Source organism: Magnolia sinica, chromosome 12, assembly GCF_029962835.1.
Source record: "Magnolia sinica isolate HGM2019 chromosome 12, MsV1, whole genome shotgun sequence".
Lineage (NCBI taxonomy): Eukaryota > Viridiplantae > Streptophyta > Magnoliopsida > Magnoliales > Magnoliaceae > Magnolia > Magnolia sinica.
The window spans coordinates 74091288-74117564 of NC_080584.1; the positions used below are offsets into that span (position 1 = coordinate 74091288).

The following is a 26277-nucleotide window of genomic DNA, read 5'->3' on the forward strand; positions in this document are numbered from 1 at the left end:
ATAAAAATAAAAAGGAGAATGTAAAGAAGAGAGAAGTGCATAAATAGTGAGTGATGCGGACATCAATGATGTGCCCTTTAGAGTGTACCAGAAGAGGATGTGTCACAAAAAATTACCAGAGCGAAGGAATTGATGTGGATGAACGACGGGTCCATCGGACCCACTTTCTGATGCGCTATGAGCATAGAAGTGGCATGACCACACCCCAACTATATATCCATGGGTCGGATTTCACACCCTACCAAATGTGTGTTCACCCTGACCATAGATCCATGGTCGGATTTCACACCCTACCACACGGGTGTTCACCCCGGCCATAGATCCATGGGTCGGATTTCACACCCTACCACATGGGTGTTTTAGTTTTGGATTTTTTTAAAAAAAATTATTTTTCTTAACTCGGGGGCTTTATTGTAACTTTCTTTATTTTTCATCTTTTTGTTATTTTTCTTGTTTTTAAGAACTCCATAGCTTATATATACATTGTGAGGAACCTTATTTTTGTTATTATTGAATTAATAAAAATTCATCTATTTTCTTCCTCTTTATTCAAGAGATTAAGGTTTCATGATTGGCCCTTGGGTGTTGAGAATTCTATCCCGAGTTCGGATTTTTCTCTTTTTAAGATCTTCGAGGTGCAGAAATAGGTAAAAATCATCCTCCTCATTTTCTTTCGATGACAAAGGACCTATACCTTCTTCATCTCGAACCCCTCATCCTTCAACTATTTTGTTTCTCTCTGGATACCCCTAGTTCGAATGGAAAAGAGGGATGGTTAGTCAATAGAATTAGGTGCAAGTTTACTTGTGGACTGACTTATGCTAGATCTGAGATATCCTCATATCCCGATGTTCTTCTTTTTTACTATTTACGTGATTTTATGTTAATGGGCATGATCCTGACGGAATAACATTATCTTTTTGTTGAAATTTACCTAATCCCTTTGTTTGGTAATAATTATTTAATTGATGCATTTATTTGAATATTCTTTAACCTGATTATACATGCATATAGGGTTAGGTTATCACATGTTCCTGCATCTGTGTGTGTGTGTGTGTGTGTGTGTGTGTGTGTGTGTGTGAATGTTGCAAATATTCTTGAGATATATGGAGTAAAGTACAGGTAATTTGTGTGAGAAGGAAAAGGCAAAACTAGACATCTTTTTTATGTAGAAGGGATGGCTAGATGCCCCCTATTCCAACCATATTTTTTAAACTTCAGTAGCTTCTTTTGCTTAGAATACATTCTCCTTTCATCTCCTTGAGTTTGGGTAGAATTACAATGCAGATGAGCATATTTCCAGATATATAAGCAAATTTAGCACGTTCAACTACCTCTCTTGCACAACTAAATCCCCTAGGATGTGCACTAGATCATTCCAATAAACCTCTAAACCTCTCTATATTTTCACTTCAACCACCCTTAATTCACTTCCTTTAGATGACTCAATGTTGCATGATTTAAATAGACTTTCAACCGGTATATCAAGTACTGGTTGTAGATCTATAACTATTCTTTCATTCACAGTCTCTTTTGAATAAGATAATCATTTTGATCAATATTAATGACTTCTTTGTAAAACAGGTACTTCAAGTCCCTGTGTTTGGGTTTTGTTTTGTTTTGTTTTTTTTTTTTTTTTTTTTTTTTTTTGTTTGTATGTTTATTTATTTATTTATTACATTGTAGCTATTGTGTACATGGGGTTTTGAGGTTCCTGGGGTTATATTTTTTGCTAGTCTTAGGTCTCAATTTAATCAGGTCCGATGATTGTCTTCGAAAGGCGTTGAGAATCCTTTTGACTTTAATTGTATGGGTTTATAATACCTTTGGAGTCTGGAAAATATAGTTTGATCGGAGTCGTGCAAAGCTAAAATTTTAGATGACCAAGATAATTAACTAATATTTAATTTTAATGAGCTCTGGGCCTACCAATCCGACTTATTAATCACTTCTGGGTGATGTCAAGAACCCCTTTTTATTTAATCCATCTAGATTTTAAAGGCCTTTTAAATAGGCCAGAAACGACTTTTTTGGTGGTACGTTTCGGGTCTCTAATGGTCAAGACAATTTGGTTAAGATCAGATTGATCAGCCCTTGGATCTTTCAATTTGGTCCAATTATTTTCAAGACTTGTTTAAGATGCACCCGCCCTAACTTTTATGGTCATTCGACGGGTATTGAGTTTGTATGGAGATGCTTATCAAAGTCATATTAAAGTCGAAGACTAGTTTACTCCCATTTTAGGTGGGGTATCTGTAGCGTATTTTTATTATTGATTTAGTATTTTATTAATGTAAACGTGTCATCATTATAATTTTACACCAATCCAAGCATGGTAATTATAGTTCGATATACATATTTTTTTAAATATAAATATTATAATTTATAATCATGCTAACTTTACAATGTAATATTTTCTTTGATGTCAAGTAATCATTAAAATATACTAATGTCGTTTTTTGAACCGAGGAATTTCACAATAATGTGATGAAGAAACGTAATAATTCGACAACAGAATGCATCTACATTTTATTGATTTACCATAAATAAAATCATTGTATACATATACATATACATATACATACATATATGTATGCGCTCGCGCACACACACACACACACACACACACACACACACACACACACACACACACACATGGGATGCTTCTATGCGGTCGAGCTCATGGGAATTTCCCATGAGGTCGAGCCGTGTGGGCCCCACCGTGATGCGTGTCGAACACCAACACCGTGCATTTGATGGGTCCCCTTTAAATTATGGGATATCCCACAAATCAGTCGTATATGGAACTCAGGTGGGACATATACCCACTAAAATCATGTGAGGACATGCCTAAAACATATAAAATCAATTGGTGGGGCCCACCTAAAATTTGGATGCATCTGAAACTTGGTCTGACCCCTCATCCAACTGGGACACACTTAATGGATGGTCTGGATTGGTGAACCACACCTCGCTGGCCCAACAAATGATTATGAATGTTTTAATGGGAGGGTAACCCCTCTCAACTTTGTACATGGTGTGGCCCACAAAAGTCATCAATTGACTTAATTTTTAAGCTCGGGGCCCACCATGGAATGTTGCATTTGACTGATGGGGTAGATGTTCAACACACATCACGGTGGGGCCCACATAGCTCGACCTCATGGGAAGTTCCCACAAGCTTGTCCACATAGAACCTTTTCCCGTATATGTATATATATATATATAAAGGTTCTATGCGGTTGAGCTGTGTGGGCCCCACCATGATGTATGTCGAACATCAACACTGTGCATTTGATGGGTCTCCTTTAAATTATGGTATATCCCAAAAATCAGCCATATACGGAACTCAGGTGGGCCATACCATCTAAAATCATGTGAAGACACGCCTAAAACATACAAAAGCACTTGGTGGAACCCACCTAAAATTTGGATGCGTCTGAAACTTGGTTTGACCCCTCATCCAAGTGGGACACACATAATGGATGGGCTGGATTTGTGAACCACATCTCGGTGGGCCCAACAAATGATTATTAATGTTTTAATGGAGGATAACCCCTATTAACTTTTGTATGTGGTGTGGCCCACACAAGTCACAGATTAACTTGATTTTTAAGCCCTAGGTCCACCATGGAATGGTGCATCTGACTGATGGGGTAGATGTTCGACATGCATCACGGTGGGGCCCACACAACTCGACCTCATGGAAGTCCCCACGAGCTCGACAACATAAAACCTTTTCCACACACAAACACACACACACGTATACACACACACACATAGTGGGGCCCACACAGCTCGACCTCATAGGAAGTCCCCGTGAGCTCGACCGCATAAAACCTTTTCCATATATGGAAATGGTTCCATGCGGTCCAGCTCGTAGGAACTTCCCATGAGGTCGAGCTATGTGGGCTTCACCGTGATGCATGCTGAACATCAACCTTGTGCATTTGATGGGTCCTTTTAAATTATGGATATGCCAAAAATAAGAGGTATACGAAACTTAGAATGGTACCATCTAAAATCAAGTGAATACATGCCTAAAACACATAAAAGAACTTGGGGAGCCCACCTAAAATTTGGATGTGCTTGAAACTTAGTCTGACCCCTCATCCAAGTGGGACACATATAATGGATGATCTGGATTTGTAAACCACATCTCAATGGGCCCAACAAATGATTAAGAATGTTTTATTGGGAGGTTAACCCCTCTCAACTTTTGGACGTGGTATTGCCCATACAAGTCATGGATTGACTTGATTTTTAAGCCCGAGGTCCACCACGAGGTCACACGCACGCACACACACACTCGTGCACTATCCACCGTACAAAGGGTTCAATAACAATCATCCTTATGGTACATATGGTGGTTCGATGTGTCTGTGGGGAATAGCCAGTAATCACTATGTTTGAAAGATCCTGTCCGTCCGATCGAGGGCAGTTATTATTGCATACAACCCATTGACTTTTTTGTTTTTTTGTTTTTATTTTTTTAATCTCACTCACGGCCCACAGTTTGTAATAGTGTAGCGGTTGATTCAGTGACCTCTACCCTTGATTCAATGGACCCCACAGTTAATGGAGTGTATGAACCGAAGATCTAGTTTGGACAGTACGAATAGCATCCCTACCCTCAATCACATACAAGCGGGACAGGCAGATGGGTGATTCACACATTTGATGATGAATCTCCACCGTTGATATCCACAAATGGATCACTTGGGTCATCTTCGTAATACAATTCTGTCAAAAAAACTGATGGGGCCCACTATTTGAATGGTTTGGATTGAAGTACTTGAAGGCCATGTGCAAATTGCTTGTGTGCATGTGTACCGATCATCGTCCTTCTCGGCCCCCTTATCAGACAAACCCCTTTCTCTCTTTATATAAACCGACCAAAACCACATCATTCGCCATCTCTACCAAAGAAGAGAAAGAAGGATATACACTGAAAGAGTGGTATATATACCATATTGAGATTTCTTAACCATGGCAGAAGATTTTCAGGCTTGGATTTGCAGTGAGAACTGGTGGAATTCAACAAGGAATGGATTCTCCAACTGCTTATCGCCATGTTCGAAAGCAGTAAAGGATTTCAGGAGTTTCGAGTGGTCAAGGTCTGACGTTGATGAGATGAAAGAGAGGTCTTGTGGCGAGCTAGCTTCAGCATCGAACAGCTCCATCGTTACGGAAGTATCGGATTCAATCAACGGTGGCAGCATGCTGATGGATTCAACGTTGCAGATGATGGGGTGCGGCCTTCCGTCGCCGACCATCGATTGGAACCAAGCTTTACTGTAAGTTCAGATTTCAAAAGGTCTTGGATTTTCTTTTTCTGGGTGTATTTCTATGCCGATATCTGAATTTGGGATGTCGTAGTTTGTCATTTCTGTCTTGAATTTGGTCTAATTCCTTGAACTTGGAAGTTTTGAATTTGATAAGATTATTGCTGCGTTTGGATTCACTATTGAATTGCAATATATATTTTAAAAAATAAAAATAAAAAAATAACAAAATAAAAAAAGGAAAAGGAAATAAGAGCGAAAGTGGTCTATTGCCTTGTTATTATATTGGAGGAGGTATTGGTTTTCGCAGGCTGGAGTAGGAAGTGGGTTTGTTGCTCATTACCTGGCATGGGCTTGTGTGGTGATTGATCCATACTTTCCATCTAAGGTCGTTTGATGTTTTAAAATTTTAAGTTGTGAGCTATGGATTGTTTACAGTGCTTATATATATAAAAAATCTATGGATTGTTTACATGGTGATGCTAGTAGAGAGAGAGAGAGAGAGAGAGAGAGAGAGAGAGAGAGAGAGAGAGAGAGAGAGAGAGAGAGAGAGAGAGATTTCTAGCTACAAGCCTCTACTGAAGAATTCAGAAAATAAAAATATGACTATTGAACTTGTTATCTGAATAATTGTAGTACAAGACATGGTAAAATATCAGTATATATTCTAAAAGACCTTGTTGCCTGTGAAGTGTTTATCGCTTGTAAATGATTTACAGGCAATCGCATGATGTTTTACATGTAAACCCAACTAAATTTTTTTACAAGAATCCAAAAGAGTTCTTAATGGGTCCCATCCATGGATTGCCCACAATTGAAAATCATGCAAAACAGGCGATCTTAACTGTCACGATGATAATTGATTTTACAGGAGAAACTAATGGTTGAGATAATCTTTTTTCAAAATCTAGGTAGGAAATTCACAGCATGGAAGGCTTGGATGCATAGCTTCCACCTTCCATGCGTGACGTACAAGCTGCCCACCTTCATATTGCAATTATGTTACTTTCAAGGTGGAGTTGAAGTTTCCTCTATCAAAGAAGCGTTTGGTTGCACCATATATCATGGAATTTTGCCCTTGATGATGAAATATTATGATATTTGGTTCAACCAAACACCCCATAAACAAATTATTGAAATTCACCTAAATAAGGCATCCAAATATAGCCAATTGTTTATAAGAAAATTCACCAAACCATTCAAATATGAATAGGAATTTAGTATTAAATGTTTATTTATTTATTTATTTATGCTAATTTTCGACAGATCGACGAGTTGCAGAGCTGAAAGCAACACCCATTCTGATTTTCAAGCTCTAAGCTCGACGTTGGATTTAGAAATGGCAATGAAACCAACTTCTTTTTCTGGTGGAAGTGAGGATCCTAGTTCAGATCAACAACGTTTGGATTTTTATGGACGCTTACAAGGCTTGTTCGAGCCTGATCTCCAACCTCAGCAGCCTACTTATGACAACAGATCGACGAATTGTTCATCCCCTATTATTCATGGCATGAATTCAAATGAAATATCAAATTCTCGCCATGAACAACATCAGTTCTTTAGAAATCCATCTCCCAAACAACAATCAACTAACCTGGTTCATTTCTCCAACAATGCAACTTTCTTGAACACCACTGCGGCCGCCATCAATACCATTCAACCTAGCTCTTACTACCCTTCATCGCAGGCCCAATATCGCACACCGAACTTTGAAACAAAACCCAATCGCAGTAATCTCCCAGTAAAGGTAAATATGGCCTTATAAGCTGATGGAATTTAATGGTTATTTTTCAATTTTCCCATGTGCCTAAGTAGCACATGAATTACATCTTGGCCAATCTTTGGGTGGGCTGCTACGGGTATCTTTGTTAATCATATTATCAGGATATATAGTCTGATCATGAACCATCGAGATATGCATATGTGCGTGGCCCACCTAAGAATAGGCCAACCTGAATAGTTACACTCGCGATTAGACATTTACATTGTTCTATCATTCATGTCTTGCTTTTCATCTTCTTCTATGGGATTGAATCTTTTCATATATTTTATCAGCCAAATCCAGAAGTTTGTGATTGGGGCTCCACAACGAAGAAAAGTGGCAGCGAACCCGCGCCCAAAAAGCCTCGAATTGGAACACCGTCACCATTACCGACATTTAAGGTACAAAACAGATTCTAATGAGTTATATATATATATATATATATATATATATATATATATATATATATATATATATCTTGGAGATGGATTTTAGGTTTATCTGCCATACATTGATGATAATTTCTATCTTTCTTTTTCTAGGTCCGGAAAGAGAAATTAGGAGACAGAATCACTGCACTCCAGCAACTGGTTTCACCTTTCGGAAAGGTATTTGAAAAGCCCCCATTTACTTCCACAAAGATTTCCACTACAGTTTCTTGTTTTTGAATTAGAAAAAACTTTATTTGGTTGAATTTAATTGAATATAATTGTTCTCTCTTATTTCAGACGGACACCGCATCTGTTCTCTTCGAAGCCATTGAATACATCAAGTTCCTCCATGAACAAGTCAGTGTAAGTTCCATGAAAACCAAATGTACAATCGAGGAAAAAAAATCCAAGAAAGAGAATGACATATGCCTAATTTCATATTTTTCTTCTATAATTTCAGGTTTTAACTACACCATACATGAAAAATGATGTTCCCATTCAACACCAGCAGGTATATATCTCTCTATTGTGCAAAATGCTAACAGAGGCTCCCAGCCATTCATCAGGCTGGGCCCAACGTAAAACTCGTTGATGGGCCACACATGTACATTGAATATAGACTATTGGTCATTTTCTTCTAACCATCCATTTCTTTTGTTCACGTGTGGCCCACCTAATGAGTAGACCAGCCCTTTTTTTTCTTTTTTTCATCCAACATGTTCATGGCATGTTACGTGTTTACGGCGAAGATCTTCATCAATATGTTGGTCATTGTTATGATATTTGAAATACTTGTTATGATTTATCTCAAGAAGTTAATGATTTATTGTGTTATGCAGAATTTCGATAAATTGAATGGCTCAGATGGACCGAAACAAGATCTTCGAAGCCGTGGGCTGTGTTTAGTTCCAACTACAAGCACCTTCTCAGTTACTAATGAGTTTGGAACTGATTTTTCGACGCCTATGTTTGGAGGAATTTCACAGTTTTGAGGAACTGATTGCTGCAATTTAACCAAACCCAAGGACATTTAGCAGGGAAGAGAAGAAGCACAAAAATAGTATGACTATGGTGAGCTATGAGCCTTTAGGAATTCTTCTTGAACTTATGCAGGTGCAAACCCCTTTATTAGGCCCTTCTGGCCCCAGTTATGATCATGGATCACTAACAAACGTTGGATGGGGGGGACCCACTTTGCTTGATTGGATGATCAAAGCCATCCATCCATATGAGGGCATGCAAAATGGTCTTACTTAATGAGATGGCAGTGATCACCCAAATGATGATTTTTGGGCAATGAGGAATCCAGGAACCCTCATATGCAACAGTTGGCTATCATCTTAGGTGGACCCATGTGGGTCCCAGAGAGGAATTTGCACTGGAATAAGGTAATAAGAAGAATTCGTACTGGATCATAGCCCATATTATGGTAGTCTATCAAGACAAAAAAATAAAAAAAAATAAAAAAAAATCGAAGTAAGCTGAAGTTAGGTCATGTTGGATACCAGCTACTGGCAAAAGATGTGGTCTGGAACAAAGATTAGTAGATTTGGAAGAGAATATTGGTTTGTGCTGTAATATTCAAAGTATTATTATATTCAGAGGTGGGGATTAGGAGATGAAAACGGTATATAAACTGACTGAAATAATGTTGTTTTCGGTCACAAGTGCCAGTGAGGCAGACTTGTGCAAGATCCAAACCATTCGTTATTTCATCTGGTGGGCTGCTCCACTCATCACCATGTGGACCACACCTGTACGTTGCATGTGAGCTTCTTCTTTTTTGTCCTCCAAAAGTATTTTATACGTGGGTCCCACCTGAGAAAAATGAGGGGCCGGATGGGAGGTGCGTTCTCTCATTGTCTTTTTCTGCAGACGTGGCATACATGGGCTACATCAAAACTGTACATTTTATAGGTCAGATGGTGTATGGGCCATGGTCCAAAACTGGGAGGAGGGGATTGGCGCCTGTGACTGTGTGGGGCCCACAGAGATGTCCGTGAAAAATCCACTCGGTACATCCGTTTTGAAAGACCACAATAGGATAGGATTTTAAAACACAGGTAGATTTAAAATCATGTGGGCCATACAGCAAGAAACAGTGGGGATTGAACGCCTGGCGGTGACAGAAGTTTTGTATCGGGATGATGTTTATTCCTCCAGTTTATCTGAGTGGTGATAATTCTATGAACGGTTTGGATGGTATATAAACATCATGGTCAGCTCCAGGAAGGTTTCAACGGTGAACGTTGCTCTTCCCACTGTTTTGGTGGTGTGGGTTTTGGATCTACCTGATTTTTAGCTTAATGTCCTATTGTGGTCTTTCAAAACAGATGGACGGATTGGATTTGTCACGGACACTCTGTGGACCCCACACAATCCCGGGCACAGATGGGTCATAGGCAATCCGCTCCCAAAACCTGACGTTTTGGACAATCATAACCGTTAATTTTTTGCTTAAAAATGGACCCAACTGACGAAAGCTAACAATAGCGAGGGTTCCGTGATGAAAGAGTCATTTACTAGATGGCTAGGATGACCCAATAAAAGTAACATTTTCTGCATGATTTATGGTCCTGATCATCATACACGTGCGACACGTGTAAGCGGCTGTGGATGAAATCAGAAACGTGTATACAGCAGTGGATCATGTCCCCCACACAGCCACAATAACTTTGGACATTTTTGCCCTTGTAGTTCTTATCTCAACAATGGTTAAGAGAGGGTAAATTCGTCCTAAAAATGTAACTGGTTCCGCAAGTGATTGATGGTTGAGATTTTACAGTATAAGGGACACCGTAGATGGCACCCTATAAGAGATGAGATGCTCCTGTAAATTTCTTTTCTAATAAGTGGGACCCACGTGTTGTGGGTACAACATCCAAACCGTCCAAAGGGCGAATCCCATAATGGTGATCATATGATCCAAAAATCAGGTCCATCCAATAATCAGATGGGCTGCACCATCCAAAAATCTCTTAATTCATGTGTGGACCACTGACTATTACATCCAGCTTATTTTTGGCTCATCCCTGTCAGACGAGTTGGATGTGATGCACACATACCATTTGGGCCCCACAATAATCCACTTCACAGCTTTTTTCAAAAGAAGAAGAGTGCATTTTCAGTCATTCTCCTCCCACAAAAGCTAGCACTTTTTAGCGTTACCAGCCTTTTTTTCAGCCATCCATTTTTCCAACGATGGGATGGGGACCGTTACCTGATAAAGAGTAAAGAGCACGGATACGGCACAAAGCTTTCTGAACAAAATTCAATTTCTACAGAGCTTTAATCCACCGTAGGATCATTAGTTTACGGGTGAGATTCAAACACGTCATGATGGGGGCGTTTTCCTCCAAGAAAACTTGATAAAGGTGATGTGGACTGCGTGTATTTTTCAATTCGAACGCGAGTAGTAATGGACGCGGATTGGGTACTACCCCACCGGGACCTAGCTAAAGACGGACGCTCCTATCAGGGGTTCTGTGGGGCCCACCGTGATGTATATATTTTATCTACACCGTCCATCTATTTTGAAAGATCATTTTAGTATATGATCCAAAAATAGGAGGCATATTGAGGGTTTAAGTCAACCACACCACAGGAAGCAGTGGAGATTGAAATCTTACCGTTGGAAAATTCTCGAGGCTACAGAAGGTTTGGATCAAGCTGATATTTATGTCTGACCTTTTTCCAGGTATATGTGACCACTATAAAAAGGTTGGATGGCAAATGAACGTCATGGTAGGCCCTAGGAAGTTTTCAACGGTAAGAATTCAATCAAACTTCTTCCCATGCTGCGGTCCACATGAGTCTTCAATCTGCCTCCTTTTTAGGCTAATTCCATAAAATGATCTGTAAAAGTAGATGGACGGCTTGGATAACAGATATGCATCAAGGAGGACTCCACAGAGTCCCCACAGGACAGTCCGTCTCTAGCTAGGTCCTGGTGGGGGGTATACACGTGCCGAATATTATCTCAATTTAAACCACTTGAATTGTAAAAAACCAATTTTCTTAACTCACAATGTTAGAATAATCCTAGCCTTTGATTCATGGAAATTTGGTTGTTAAAAATAGACCATTGGTGTTGCAATTTTAACCGTCCAATAAATATCCACCAATCCAATGGCCAAAGAATTCATTTACCTTAAAAATTTATTTCAGAACACATATAAATAAGGATTCATAATTTAGAATATTTAATATAAATTAATTTTGTTACAATTAATTTTTTTTGAAATTAATTTCCAAGTACCTGTGTTTCATCCATCACACTCTTCCAGAGTATCAAACCTTTTCTCTTTCACTTTTCCTGGCAGGATCACTTACCATTGATTACTGCAATCTATGTGTGGCCCACCGTGTTATTTGAGTACAATCAAATCTGTCCGTTATATCTACAACCTCATCACAGCACACCATTCAAAATTCTTCCTAATCTATTACTCATGTGGGCCCCTCCATGTGAAAAATTCGGTGAAATTTTCTATGGAATTGTAATTTTCCATAGAAAATTTCACACCCTCTAATGTTCCTAATTTTCTACGTAGAGTGGCCGACATGAGTAATGAAATTAGAGGAATTCTCTTTCATTCCTCCTATTTCATTACTCATGTGTTCCATACATCACTCATGCTCAATAGAAAATTTCAGATGGAATTTAAGGTCAACTAAGTTTTTGTATTCCATCCCATCCGTTCATCATATGTGTCTTACAAGGATTAAAGAATAGAACAACATCATGCCGTTAACAAGCTCACATGGGGGCACACGATATGAATATGTGGGATTTAGGCGTGACTTACGTTGATGATTATGTTATGTACCATATATATTTTTTATTACAATGATTCTTGGGATGTAAGATGAATAAAAAGAGGTCCACCAGATCCATCATTTTCATTCTACTCATACATTGGGATTGGTCCACAAAGACCTTGTGTGTATGGTAATTACGATGAGCATGCTTGAGGCTATTTCCTCTCTTTTCCTACTCGTCTTAAGTTATTTGATACTCTAGCAAGGGATGATTTTGTCTAAGCAGGTACTTAGATATAATACACTTGGCATTAGAGCTGGGCATCGGACCGAGTCAGATTGGATTGGGTCCAACTCGGTTCTGTCCGAAAGCTACTTGGGCTAACCCGAACCTGATCTGATCTGGGACCGAGTCCGGAACATCTGACTCGAACCGATCCGTTGCATGATTGGCCTGACCCGAACCGAGTCGGATCGGATTGGGTACGGATCAAATTTTTTAACGGTGAAAATCATTATCCTCGCTGCTATTTTCGGTGTGGTCCATTTGAGCTTTAGATATGATTCATTTTTATTTTTATTTTACCAAATACTTTAAAGTGATCACGAAAAATGGATAAACGGTATGGATATAATAAATACATCATTGTGGGGCATGTAATGTGGATCTCATTTGAGCCGTTCGTACAACTCAAAGCTCAAGGAGTACAGCTGTGTTGACGTGCACAGCACGCTAGCAGCTGTTATGTGCTGTGCACGAAAGTGCCATGCACGAAAGTACCGTGCATGGTGTAACATTAGCAAGTTCTGTGGGTCTGATCATGGGGTATATGTTATATCCAAACCGTCCATCCATTTGGCGAGCTCGTTTTAAGGCTTGAGACGAAAAATAAGACAGATCTAACTATCAAGTGAACCACACTTAAAAAAGCAGTGGTGATTGAACGTCTACCATTGAAACCCTTTTTGGATCAATTTGATATTTGTTTTTTCTCTTAATTCAGGTCTTTGTGTCCTTATGAACAGATTGGATGGAAAATAAACGTTATGGTGGGCCCTACGAATTGTTTAACGGTGAAAATCATTCTTTGCTGCTATTTGTGGTGTGGTCTAGATGATCTTTGGATATGATTCATTTTTTGCATAATGTTCTATTATGATCTCTAAAAATATATGAACAGTGTAGATATGATAAATACATCACCGTGGGGCTATATAACTTTGATCTCACCGTTCGTACAACTCGGAGCTTAAGGAGCGTCAGTGCTCGTCTTCGCATGACACGTACCTACAGCTAGCTACTGCTATATAACTTTGTGTGGTACACCGGCAAATCCTCTTATTGTATCGAGTAAACTCTGTTGGGGCCCACCCTAAATGCATGTGGTTTCCACGCCGTCCATTCGTTTTTCCATATCATTTTAGTGGTTGAACCCAAAATTGATGTATATCCAAAGCTCAAGTGGACCATATCACAGGACAAAGTAGAAGTATCGATATGAACCACTCCGGATCGAGCCGGATCGAATTTGTTTGGTTCCATTCGGATCAGGTTTTCAGATCGGATCAGTCCGGATTAACTACAACTTGATTCGAAAATGGTCAGATCAGAAGGGCCTGTACTCGATCCGCACCAATCTAGGCCATCGGTTCGGTTTAGAACGGATCGGATTGGGTCTGATCGGGTTGGATCCATCGGATCGGGTCAGATGTGCCCAGCTCTACTTAGCATAATCAACCAAAATTTGATAAGATTGTGTAATTGAATTTTTTCTAAGATGCCATAAAAATAATTATATGGATTGAAATTACATAACCAATAGTTCATGCACATGTATTTATAGAAGTAAGGCCATTGGATGGTACCACCGTTCAACATTAAGTAGCGGGATTTAAATGGGCACCCAGAGATGGCCTAATACATAGACAGAATAACTTTTATTTTAGATATAAATTTTCCATCAATTAATTTCTATCACATCAGGTCAAGAGGAATGTCGGTATTAACAGAATAAATAATAAAAATTTCAATCTCATTAAGAGAAAAATCTTATTAAATATTACTTTTACCTATATTGATTTGCGTACAAGCATCATGTGATAGGATTTGATTGAAAGGTATTTATAAAAAGCATATTTGAAAGTTGCTTAGCAGCCCATCTCTCACGACAACTCGTTTTTCAATCTAAATCCACCAGAGGGAGAGATTATTCCTAGAATGACCAGGTGTTGGGACTCTGGTATGTACCAAACATGCAAGCTGTGTGAGGCTATCCTTTATGTTTGATCCAAACCGTTCATCAAGTGAGGCACCCTAGGGTTATTGTACATACAACAAATCATCATGATCTAACGTCAATGTAACACACCACAAGAATCGAAGCACAATCAAACCTACATCCTATATATTTAATTGTTGGGCCCACCTAAATTTATAATGTTTTTTAATTTAATACGTCCATTAGTCCTATCAGGCTTTACTTTCTGAATGGGTTATAGCGTAATCTGACAACAGTTTCACATATGAAATCCCATGGCAACACTACCTGAGTAATTCACAAATGATCAGAACCATCCATTCCATTACAATGATACAGTTATTAAGTTTGCATCTGAACCAGGCCAGGCTAACCCAGCCAGAGGCATTTTAGGTCCCGCAGATAAGGATTTGAAAAACGTTCCAAGACTCAGTGACTCGGACTGAGTCAATCGTTCGGTCCTCTATTGAGTAGTATCAGACGAGTCAGGGGTGAGTTGAGTCGAGTCACTCTATTCCCATTCAGACAGATGGGGCCGCCGTATTTCCTGAGTCCGAGCTGGCCTGAGTTCATCAACTCTCGCTTTGTAAACGGATCAGGTCCGACCCAGGCTGAGTTGACTCGAGACCATGGACTTGAATCTGGGCCTGTTACACCCAGCCCATGGGTTCTGGAATTTGAATCATTGTAGAGTGGGTCCACCCATGGTTTGAAAATCATATGGCTGTTTTCAGATTTTACTTAAAACATCGGACCCACCAGCTAAATTCTCAATTCAACGGCTAATAAGTTGTGCCGGTTCATTCTGCGGATGCGAGAACCGATCTTGCCCAACTAGTTTCAAGCAAAGAATGAAAGGCCCATGGGCATGGATACAAACCCAAACCCATCTCAAAGTGGGCCAGACTCAGGCCAGGCTAACATTTTTTTTAAGTAGTAAGAAAAATGAAAATCATGAATTAACAAATTTCATGTGTAGGTTAGAACCAGGAATGTGTGGTGTTGATTTTCCGGCCCAGTGGGCCACATGTTCTCCCATAACTTGCCTAAAACAGGCCAATACTCTAAGGGGCTAATCTAAGGATTAGAAGCTGCTCTTGCCTCTTGAGGATATTTTAAGCTAGAAAGCTGTACTACAAGTCAGGCCAGCCCATCCGGTAATCTGGCTGGCCCACTGATCAGACAAACCCATTATGATTATGGGTCTCGCCCACAATGGGCTTTGGACCCAGTTTAGGTCCGCCGAACAGGTTTCGAACGAGACCTGTGCAAAAAACTGCCTGATCACAGCATGACGACCGTTCATCGCCTTGAAGAATTGGGCCTGGGCCTAATTTCATTCATGATGGAAACTTGGCCCGTTTTAGATTAATGAAACGTGGGCCCCACATGGGGTCAGGGAGGGTCCATTGTTATCCACCTACACCAAACTGATATTAAACTAATAATGGTAGGCAAATGATAGAATTAATAGAAACCATTGTTCTGTATTTAAAAATAAAAACAAAAAATCAAGGCCATTGGCTTAGAATACATAATCTGATATGGCCGACCATTTTATTTTATGACCACAGCTGAGGAAGATGAAATGATAGAGGAAGCCACTAAAATGTATCGAATCCTGAAGAGATTTGAGTATGTCGTGTGAAAATCAAGCACACCCCTTGAGCTTCTTGGCAATGCTAGCAATGTATTTTCCCTGGTGGAAGGCTTGCGCGAGCTCGAGCTCAGATGGCTGTCTCGAACCATCGCCAGCGTAGGTGCCCGCACCATACGGGGTGCCGCCTTTCACCTCATCCATCTCGAACATGCCAGCTCCGAATGTGTATCCGATAGGCACAAAGATCATTCCATGGTGGACCAGTTGAGTGATGGCCGTCAATCTGTAGAAGGCAGAAAAGTGCTAAGACTGTTGATCTGAGGATAGATATGCATTTCCATATGAGTATGGCTTGTGGTTCAGTGCAAAGTTCTAAAACTCAGTGGATAGACTCAAAACTCGGCCGAATCAACTCAACAAGGTGGTAGCCAGCACACCATTAGAGAGAGAGAGAGAGAGAGAGAGAGAGAGAGAGAGAGAGATCAGTTTATAACTATATTTTCAACTTATCCTGTCGTACCAATTTTCTGATACAGAAGATTCCACGAAGGACATAGACACTGAGCTAGAATAATAATATAAGAATAAAATTAATATAATCGAGCAATAAGAACCCTAAATAGCCATTGGCAAAGAAATTTACTCATATATATATATATATATATATGGAAATGGTTCTATGCGAGCTCATGGGAACTTCCCATGAGGTCGAGCTGTGTGGGCCCCACCATGATGCGTGTTGAACATCAACACCGTGCATTTGATGGGTTCCCTTTAAATGATGGGATATTACAAAACTCAGCCGTATACAGAACTCAGGTGGGCCATACCATCTAAAATCATGTGAAGACATGCCCAAAACATATAAAATCATTTGGTGGGGCCCACTTGAAATTTGGATGCATCTGAAACTGGGTCTGACCCCTCATCCAAGTGGGACACACATAATTGATAGGCTGGATTTGTGAACCACACCTCGGTGGGCCCAACAAATGATTATGAATGTTTTGATTGGAGGGTAACCCTCTCTCTCTCTCTCTCTCTCTCTCTCTCGAAATGTATAAAATTTATCAAAATTAATCCTCTCTGATTTTAATCAGGCTCAAGATGGTGGACCTAGACCCGGACCCAACTAGACATAATTCCTTTTACTAGGTCCAAATGTTAGACCAGATCAAGCATTCGGGTCCTTGCTCTTGCTCCGGTGGTAGACTCTTTTGAGTTTCAACACCAGATCAAGGGTTCGAGTACCCATAGGTAGTGAAATCCCACCACGGCGTGAGTGTGTGACGGTGTGTGTGCGTCTGTTTAAAAAAGAAAAAAAGAAAAAAGGTCCAAATGTTAGACCCAAAGCTAATCAGATTACGAAATGGGTTTTAGAAATCGGACCTGAACCCATTGGGTCCACCGGGTACCTATGGCTCGAGCTACCAATTTCACCATGTATGCATAACAAAGAGAACTTACGGAGTCGTCTCTTGTCCGCCACCTTGTGATCCAGTGCTGTAGAAGATCCCTGCAGGCTTGCCCGCCAGCTGCTGAGCCCTCCATAGTCCACCGGTTGCATCGAGGAATGCTTTGAATTGGGCTGCCATCATTCCAAATCTCGTGGGAAAGCCAAATATAAGCCCATCGGCTTCAGCAAGCTCGCTTGGTTGAATAATCGGCACATCGCTGCTCTTTGATGGGGCGCCCATCTTCCCGAGCACCTCTTCGTGGAGTGTCTCGGGTACCTGTTCATATTCGAATTTAGACCAATCCAATTACTAGAGAAAGAAATTTCTCTCATTACAACCAAGTGTTATGGTGTTTGTGGTTTTCACTGATATCCTAAATACTGTTATAGTGTTTGGTGTTGTGGCCTAACCATGCATCATTGTGGCCCCTATAAGATGATCCTAACTCTCCGATTTGTAGCTTGCAAATGAAAAATTATAGCCAATATTTTGAAACATTTGATGAGGGCCAGATCAGACTTCTAGGATAAATCCTATAAATAGGGCTCTCAACCGGTCGGGTTCAGGTTCAGGTCAAGTCCTAGAGTAACAGTACCCGGCCTGACCGGACTTGGCTCTTGCTGGGTCCAATCAGATCGTTGGACCTTGGTTTCCAGTTAATTATGGGTTCAAGTAGCAGTGACAATGGGCCAGGCTCGGACCTGAATAATTAGAATTTTGAATAGGGCTGGCCCAATGGCCTGGCCTGAAACAGTTCAAAATCCGGGCCAAGACCTACCCCGGCCTGGCCTGTTGGCAGCCCTAGGTTCAAGTAACGGCATTTACATGGTCAAGACCACCCAGTGGATGGATTAGATTGTACACACATGTGCCTCATTATCACATGTGTAGTATCTTGTTCTGTCGATAAAATAATTAATATACATTAAAAATAGGTCTTCAAGTTAAGCCCAAAAGTGGATAATTTCTAATTTTCATGTTTATAGGACATCCAACCTTTTGGAAAACTCAATAATAGCCACTTATTGACTGGACCACATTCGTGTTTTGCTATTTATCAATGGCTGGACATGATTTTCTATGGTGGACCCACTTGATGAGTATGTAAGCTGAACTGTGCAATAGGTGATTCTCATGGTGGGCTCAACCTGTTGGAAGGGTTGAATGTCACATGAACTTAATGGGTTCCAAGTTATCATCCAGTGGACTACTTGTTGTCCCGTCCGGTTGGACTTAAGGCCTCCTCTATATATATATATATGAATCCGGATCCACTGCTTGCCACAAATAAAAAAATTCCTGTTTGTTGCAATCTGATTGGGCCACATCATCACACGATGCATTTAATGCAGTAGTGCTGACAACGTCAATGATGACATGGACCAATCAGAATGTAGCAAAACAGAAATATTCTATTTGTGGCAAATAAAGGATCCGGATTCTATATAAATATTACTAGAAATAACTAGACAAGACCAGATCCAATTTCAACTGGGTCTAAGATGGTGGGTTCAACCCGAAACCAACTAGACCCAATTTTAAACAAGGGGAAAAAAAAAAAATGATAGACCCGAGCCCAACCCAACTACTAAACGGTTCTCACTGTTATATGTAACCATTTTTTAATACCTTGATGATGGTGATACACCCTAAATGAAACTAGAATTAATATATGTATTATTGCATTTCTACAAATTCCTGACTTTTTCCCAAATTTTTATATTTCACCAATGGCACATTTTGAACTTGTAGAGAGATGGAAGTTGGAAATGATGCGAGAAACAAGAGCAAACCTGCCATAGTTTGGCTTCAACTCCTTCGACAGATGCAGCACCTTTCTTAATCTCTTCTGCTAGCTTCTTAACGTGCCCATACATAGAATAGTACCTGCATAATCATTTTAAATATTTCATCTCCCATCATTAATACAAGAAATATTGTTGAAATATCAAACATGCTAGGCTAAGAGTAGAATGAAGCATATGACATACCATAGGCTGAATTATTTTGAGCCTTTCCACTATTTCTTAAAGAAGAATTTGATCATATACCATTCATGAAAATGACACTTGTCTGGTGTTCCTAACCATCTGATATTAGCTGTTGAATTTGGACTGCTGACCATTTTATTCTTGACCATCAATTGCATGGAGAACTGTCAGATGGTTAGGATCGTTCTACACTCTGCCTATGATTCAGTTGGTCTGGAGTGACATACATGTATAAGATTCATGCATATGTAGGAAAAAAAACATCAAGAAAGTAATTTAGAGATTGACAATTTTCTGTTTTTTCATCGAGTAGTGCAAACAAATGAAGATTCTCTCTTCACAGTAGACATTGCAAACACAATCAGTGATCAAGATTGTTGATCTGGTGCGGGCAACCCTTTAGATGGACTGTAAGATGAAATTAGTAGTGATTGCACAATTCAAACAGTTGTGAGTTTTCTGGTTTACTGAGAACGATTGCTCTGTTCCTTTTGCAGGCCAGTGATCGGATTTTTTATCACAGTACAACCTCCTTGCCTTTTGGGCCATAGCCGACACAGATGGTGGCCCTCCCAAGACAAAAGTACTAATCAAAAAACATATATATATATATATATATATATATATATATATATATATATATATATATATATATATATATATATATATATATATATATATATATATCTATAAAATTTTAATTTTCATGTGCACCATCAGCTAGGTAATCAATAACAGTAACCAATTACGGCCACCGCCATTAGCGTTATGATACAGGCCTTGTAATGACCGTTACAGCCCACTTTGTTCTTTGATTTTTTTTTTTCTTTAACAACCTATATCAGCCCTGTAATGAGTAACGATTCCCTACATAACTGTGATGTATTATTCAAAAACATGCATCGATATTTTATTAGCCACACTATAAAAATCTACTTTAGGCTGCATTTGGATTTTAGAATAATTCAATTCAACAAGGAGTAAATTACCTAAGTGGTGTAGCCCCAAACCATGCAAAATCCAGGACAAACACTCAAATTCAAATTACCATCTTTCAAGTTCAAATTGAGACATTATAGATTAAAATAGTGCCTCTCTCACTTGGGTCATTTTCTATATAATGAATTGAAAGAATTGCAATTCATTTTGGTTATCCAAATGCGCCATTATTCCCATTTTCGTATTGCAAGAGATTTGAAATCTGTAAATGGGTGATAAATAATCAGAAGGTGAATCCCCAAAGCCAATAAGGTGATCTGTGTTCAGACAGAATATGGTGTTTGCAAGAAGACTACTAGTTATTTGGCCCTTTTGCAAATGTCAAACACGTATAAATCAAACAGTAGTTTGAAGACTCAGATGTGTTGGCTTATGTGGCTGACTAGGAAAATCATGGATGCTGACCACTTGAATCAGCTATTATTTTTCCACACCAACCATGTTCTGACTATTTACTAGTTGATACATCAACATCTGATTTGATTCAGATTGGATGATGAATTTTCAAGCAACAAACCAATTCCAGCCTACACAGGCCAAAATGGCACACATTTGGAACATACAAGCCAATCATCAGGTGGGATGTGCAGTGCAGATACCCTGTTTGAAACATCAGGCAGGTCAAGTCATCCACAGCGACCATAACAAGTGACAGACTATATCCTAATCTCTTTTACAATCATCCATTTAATTTTTTAGCCACTTGATATGTGGACCAGCCTGATGTTTGTGCAAAAGGGCATCTAAACAGATGGACAAACCTGATGGGCGACTCAGATCTCCCACATGTGCCATGTTGGCGCAAGTGGAGGCACGTATAGGGTTGGGTCATGCAGGCGTGCAGGATTAGCAAGCCTCAAAAAATAGTTAGATGCGTGAGTACATAGACTACTCTGTGATGTAATACTAATTGACGGAAAATTCAATCCCTTCTCCAAACCATGGTATTCAATAACGGTAATGGTGGCCGTCATAGCCACTGCCATTACTGTTATGACGTAGAAAAAAACTGTATTGCCCCATAAAGGCTGTTATAGGCTATTTTTTCTGTAACGCCCATTACAGTCATATAGCAGGGAAAAGTTCCCACCGTTACCATTACGTAACGATCTTTATTTAAGTGTTTTTAAAACCTTGCTCCAAATCATTTCTTTTTTAGTAAAAATTCTCACTTACGAAAAAAAAAAAAAAAAAAACTGAAGGCACAGCATGAAGAAAAGTGAATTTCTGGTTGGAAATCAATCTGAGAGTGAGACCCACTATCCAAATTGACATCTAAAAGGTATCCAGAAATGGAAAATGGAAAGAAGATAAGTGCCTGGAGTACATCGAATTCTCTCTAGAAACACCTGAAACTTACTCACCAAACCTACCCACTCGACATTGACCACAACATCACATCTTTAGGAGGATACATGCAAAATTTCTGGTCTGAAATCAATCTCAGAGTGAGACCCACTATCCAAATTTACATTTAAAAGCCATCTGTAAATGGAAATTGGAAAATGACAAGAATATAAGTGCCTGGAACACGTCAAATTCATTCTAGAAACACCTGAAACTTACTGCCCAAAACTACCTACTTGACATTGACCGCAAGGTCAGGAACCTCAAATGGATCCAATGCCATGGCTTGAGAAGGACGCATGAAAACATATCAAATCTCAACACCTTATGGGTGAAGCTTCAGCTATTTCCATATAGAAATTGCATCGAAGACAAGGACACAAAAATGAAATTCTATATGGATTCTGTTTTTGTACGCTAGGCTGTGCAAAATAGTGCTGATTGTTCAGCTGTACATGTTGCACAAATACATGTCTATACAGACCATCCAAGTTGTGGGCATCATTTCAAATGGTGCTTATCCCAAAGAATTTCACTCAAATACATGTCTATACACCCTGATCCATAGCTCAAGTGGTAGAGTGAGTGAAAGATACCTCGTTTCAACACTGAGGTCGTGGTATCAATCCCTAGTGGGGTTGGCTAACAGTGAAGTCTGAACTGACAGTGGGTTGTACTAACAAGCTAACAAAAAAAGAAGTTGTGGGCATCATTTCAAATGGTGCATGTCCCAAAGAATTTCACTCAAGGATCTTACATTTAAAATTGCCAGCCATTGAATGGACTGTTAGAAAGGAAATGACCAAGAGTCCAAATTCAAATGGCATGATCATATTGTTAATGTCGTCTGATGCTCCATCCACAACCTGGGCCAATGATTCGGATGATCTGGATTGCCCCACACATGTATGCATTGTGTATGGTGGATATGCCCCCATCATGTAAGACAATCTCAGCCAACAAAATGCCAATCTAGCCCATTTACCTATATCATCTTCTAATGAAGTTTCTACTTAAATCAGTGGATTAGAAGAGGATGAATTTCAATGATTGCAATGGACTTCAACTTCTATAGTAAATAAGAAAAGAAAACAACTATGGCTGACTTGGGTTGCAAGAAATGTTGTGTAATTTCATGATTAATCAATATAATTTGATGGAAGATTTCATGATACTTCACGATATTTGCTGTAACCAAACGCAGCCTAAAACAAAATTACCAAAATTCAATCTGTAGAAAATCACGGAAGGTCTTGACATTCATGGAAAAGATAAAAACTACTTTATTCGAAAGTGAGAGAGAGTATTGGCTTAGCCCTTATATAAAAGAGGGTTCCTTATTTCCTAATCCTACAAATATCACTAATCTTAAAAGGAAATATACTACCCACTTATCTATTCCACTCAACCAAAGCTTAAGTAATAACTAAATATCCTAATGAAATTAGAACTTGGCAATACTTCTCAACATGATCAATTTACATTAATATAATAGATACAACAAGAATTTATCTAATTTTAAATAATCAGATTCCATAATTCTAAAATCTCCCGCCGAATCCTGGAGAAAGGTATGCAAACAGAGGAATGAGTTTTCATGTAAAAAGTGTGAACAGGGCACACTTAGACTAATCCTAGCAGTTCGTCAGGAGGCCCCACCATGAACATGCAATGGCCTAGAATACAGGCCAGTGGGCCACATATTACACAGAATGCGATGGTTGGAAGATGTGTTTCAACCATCCATTACTCCCCTACTTGTATAGCTCAAGCAGGGCAGATATTCAATAGAGCAAATATGTTGTGTGCCCGAGCCGATGAACGGTTCCGATCACACGCATGTGTGCCAATATCGTTAATAGGGCTCTACTGGGGAAAAAATCCAACAATTTCTTTATATTTCCTTCCTATCTCTTAACATCTACTCAATCCTCTAACAACTCCACACCAAAGATTCATCCACATTTTGAAATGCTAAGAACAGAAATTCAATTCCTAGCACGAAATCAATTCCATTTCCACATTCCCAACAATGAAGGAATTATAACCAACAATGAAGGAATTATAACACAAAACTACCAGAAACCAAACATGCAAAAAAAAAAAAAAAAAAACAGAAATCAAAGAAAACTGATATTTCTATTGAATAACAATCCAAAAACAAAAAATAAAAAACACCCAAAAAGAGAAATAGAGGTTTCAGGAATGCTTACACAATATAAACCTTGGTTGCCATTGATAAGCTGAATTCTCTCTCTCTCTCTCTCTCTCTCTCTCTCTCTCTCTCTCTCTCTCTTTCTCTCTCGATGCAGACTGCAAAGGAAACGGATGGCGTATTTATAATGAGAAGAACTTTGATACTCCGGTAGAAAGTGATGCATGACACACAAGCACTCAGAAATTACTTAGAAACTGCACCTGTGGCATTCAAGTAGAGAAAATAAACCGTCCAAACTATAATACTGAGTGTACGTGTTTGAGAAGCTAAAAATTAAGATTATCTGATCATCTGGCTATCGGATCTTTAGACATTTATTGGATGGTCAAGATTTGAAAATTATCCAACGGTTCTATTTCCACAAACAAAGTGTCCACAAATCAGAGGGTACGATTATTCAAAGAGTCTTATCTTCTTATTGTAACTTGGAAACAATGAAATAAGCAATCTAGTCCGTTTATATGCCATGTGTATAATTTATAAGTGCATGTGTATCAAGCATCATGAACATCCTGAGTAACATATAACTATTCTATTTAAATTTCCCTCTCAGTTGATAAAAGATTTCTTTAAGATTTCGGAAGTTAAAATTAAAGTTGATTAAGATAATAATTAAGACTTGTTCTAATAAGGAGGTATTTAATACTCTAGCAGAGTGTGATGGTTGATACACTGGCACTGAGAACTTGTAAATGTGGATATATAAACTCAAATAAACTGATAGTATTGAGAGAATTACCATCAATAGTTCTTCGTCTCAAAATTATTAAATTATATTGATTAATAGTATTTATTTGTTGAATTTGCACCAGTTGAATATATATCATCTCATCCATTTGTTGGACTTTTAACAATCTTTCATTTAAAATATCAATTAAATTGTGAATTTTAATGTATTGTTCATCTATAATTTTGGGTTATGATTTGGACAGTTTAATTTTGTTAATTGTGTTTCACGTTGAGAAATTTTTTAGGACTTGTGTATCAACCATGACACTCCCACGGAGTATGGAAGTGTTTCTCTTTTCTATATTCCAAGAGACCCTCACGGCTGATGTCATGCTCCATCATCACTGACGTGGAATGATTTCATCTGCTTTGATGAATCAGAGCCGTGTATAAGTAGGACACACCAAAGCTAAGGCCCATCAACTATCACATGATATGTGATGGAATGCTGATGTAGCTACGACGTAGCCACTGTTTGGTGCTCTGTGGGCCCCACCATGATGTATGTGTTTTATCCACGCCATCCATCCATTTTTCTATCTCATTTTAGGGCATGAGCAGACCTAAATTTTAGGGCATGAGCAGACCTAAATCTCAGGTGGGCTACACCGCATGCAGGAAAACCGTGGTGATTGAACACTCACCATTGAAAACTTCTTGGGGATTGTTTATTTGATATCCAACGTGTGATTAGGTCATGCTGACCAGGACGAAGGGAAAACACAGATATCAGCTTCATCCAAAAACCTTTGTAGCCTCAAGAAGTTTTTTAACCGTGGCCTTCAATCACCACTATTTGTGGTGTGGTCCACCTGAGATTTGGATCTGCCTCACCTTTGTCCTTGTACACTAAAATGAACGGATAAAATGGATGAACGGCGTGAATAACACACATACATCATGGTGGGCCTACAGAACTTTTCCAGCATTGACCAGTATTATTCTATATCAACACTGTCCATCCGTTCCGTTTCTCAATATCATTTCATGGGATTATCCAAAAAATGAAGAAGATCTGAATATCAGGTGTACCATATCATAGGAAACAGTGGTGATTGAATTTCTTACCATTAAAAACACCCTAGACCTACCGTAACATCGCCAAAATATTTATTTTCCATCCAACCTGTTGATAAGGTCACATACACCTGGATGAAGAGTAAATTTTGTTTTATCAGATTGATCCAAAACTTATGTGGCTCATAAATAGTCATTCACCACTGTTTTCAATTGTATGGTCCACCTGAGAATTGGATCTGCTTCATTTTTGGGCTCATTCCTAAAATAACCTATAAAAAAAGGTTGGACGGAGTGGATACAAAATACATACATCAAGTGGGGTCCCATGGTAACGGCCGCACCATCTTGGGTGGAGCCGGGGTCGCACCTAATCCGCGCCTCCATTGGGGACGTCCTGCTGGCGTGGTCAGTATTCAATC

General features: G+C 39.2%; 2 protein-coding genes across 3 annotated transcripts; one reads left to right on the plus strand and one right to left on the minus strand.

The window, feature by feature from the left end:
• Positions 1 to 4929: 4929 nt before the first annotated feature.
• On the plus strand, positions 4930 to 9103 carry LOC131221719 (transcription factor bHLH112-like). Of its 2 annotated transcripts, XM_058217016.1 has the most exons (7): positions 4930 to 5297; positions 6552 to 7032; positions 7341 to 7448; positions 7590 to 7655; positions 7776 to 7841; positions 7939 to 7989; positions 8318 to 9103. In XM_058217016.1, the coding sequence occupies exons 1-7, from the start codon at positions 4990 to 4992 to the stop codon at positions 8468 to 8470; spliced, it is 1233 nt and encodes a 410-aa protein (XP_058072999.1). In that variant the 5' UTR covers positions 4930 to 4989; the 3' UTR covers positions 8471 to 9103. The 2 variants fall into 2 exon arrangements, with proteins under 2 accessions (XP_058072999.1, XP_058073000.1); XM_058217017.1 differs by lacking the exon at positions 7776 to 7841.
• Positions 9104 to 15933: 6830 nt separating this feature from the next.
• On the minus strand, positions 15934 to 24234 carry LOC131221720 (NAD(P)H dehydrogenase (quinone) FQR1-like). The gene is made up of 4 exons (XM_058217018.1): positions 24105 to 24234; positions 19348 to 19441; positions 17565 to 17830; positions 15934 to 16380 (listed from the first exon to the last, which is right to left on the minus strand). Exons 1-4 carry the CDS (start codon positions 24125 to 24127, stop codon positions 16149 to 16151), a joined length of 615 nt encoding a protein of 204 aa, XP_058073001.1. The 5' UTR covers positions 24128 to 24234; the 3' UTR covers positions 15934 to 16148.
• Between the last annotated feature and the right edge of the window lie 2043 nt (positions 24235 to 26277).

What these genes read in the sequence shown, in the direction of transcription:
- LOC131221719 (XM_058217016.1), top strand. Translation starts at nt 4,990, where the DNA reads ATGGCAGAAGATTTTCAGGCTTGGATTTGCAGTGAGAACTGGTGGAAT. An exon ending in GATTGGAACCAAGCTTTACT is followed by an intron (nt 5,298 to 6,551) that starts GTAAGTTCAGAT and finishes AATTTTCGACAG; the next exon opens with ATCGACGAGTTGCAGAGCTG. An exon ending in GCAGTAATCTCCCAGTAAAG is followed by an intron (nt 7,033 to 7,340) that starts GTAAATATGGCC and finishes ATATTTTATCAG; the next exon opens with CCAAATCCAGAAGTTTGTGA.
- LOC131221720 (XM_058217018.1), bottom strand. Translation starts at nt 24,127, where the DNA reads ATGGCAACCAAGGTTTATATTGT. An exon ending in TTGAAGCCAAACTATGGCAG is followed by an intron (nt 17,831 to 19,347) that starts GTTTGCTCTTGT and finishes GAATATGAACAG; the next exon opens with GTACCCGAGACACTCCACGA. An exon ending in GGCGGACAAGAGACGACTCC is followed by an intron (nt 16,381 to 17,564) that starts GTAAGTTCTCTT and finishes TGCCTTCTACAG; the next exon opens with ATTGACGGCCATCACTCAAC.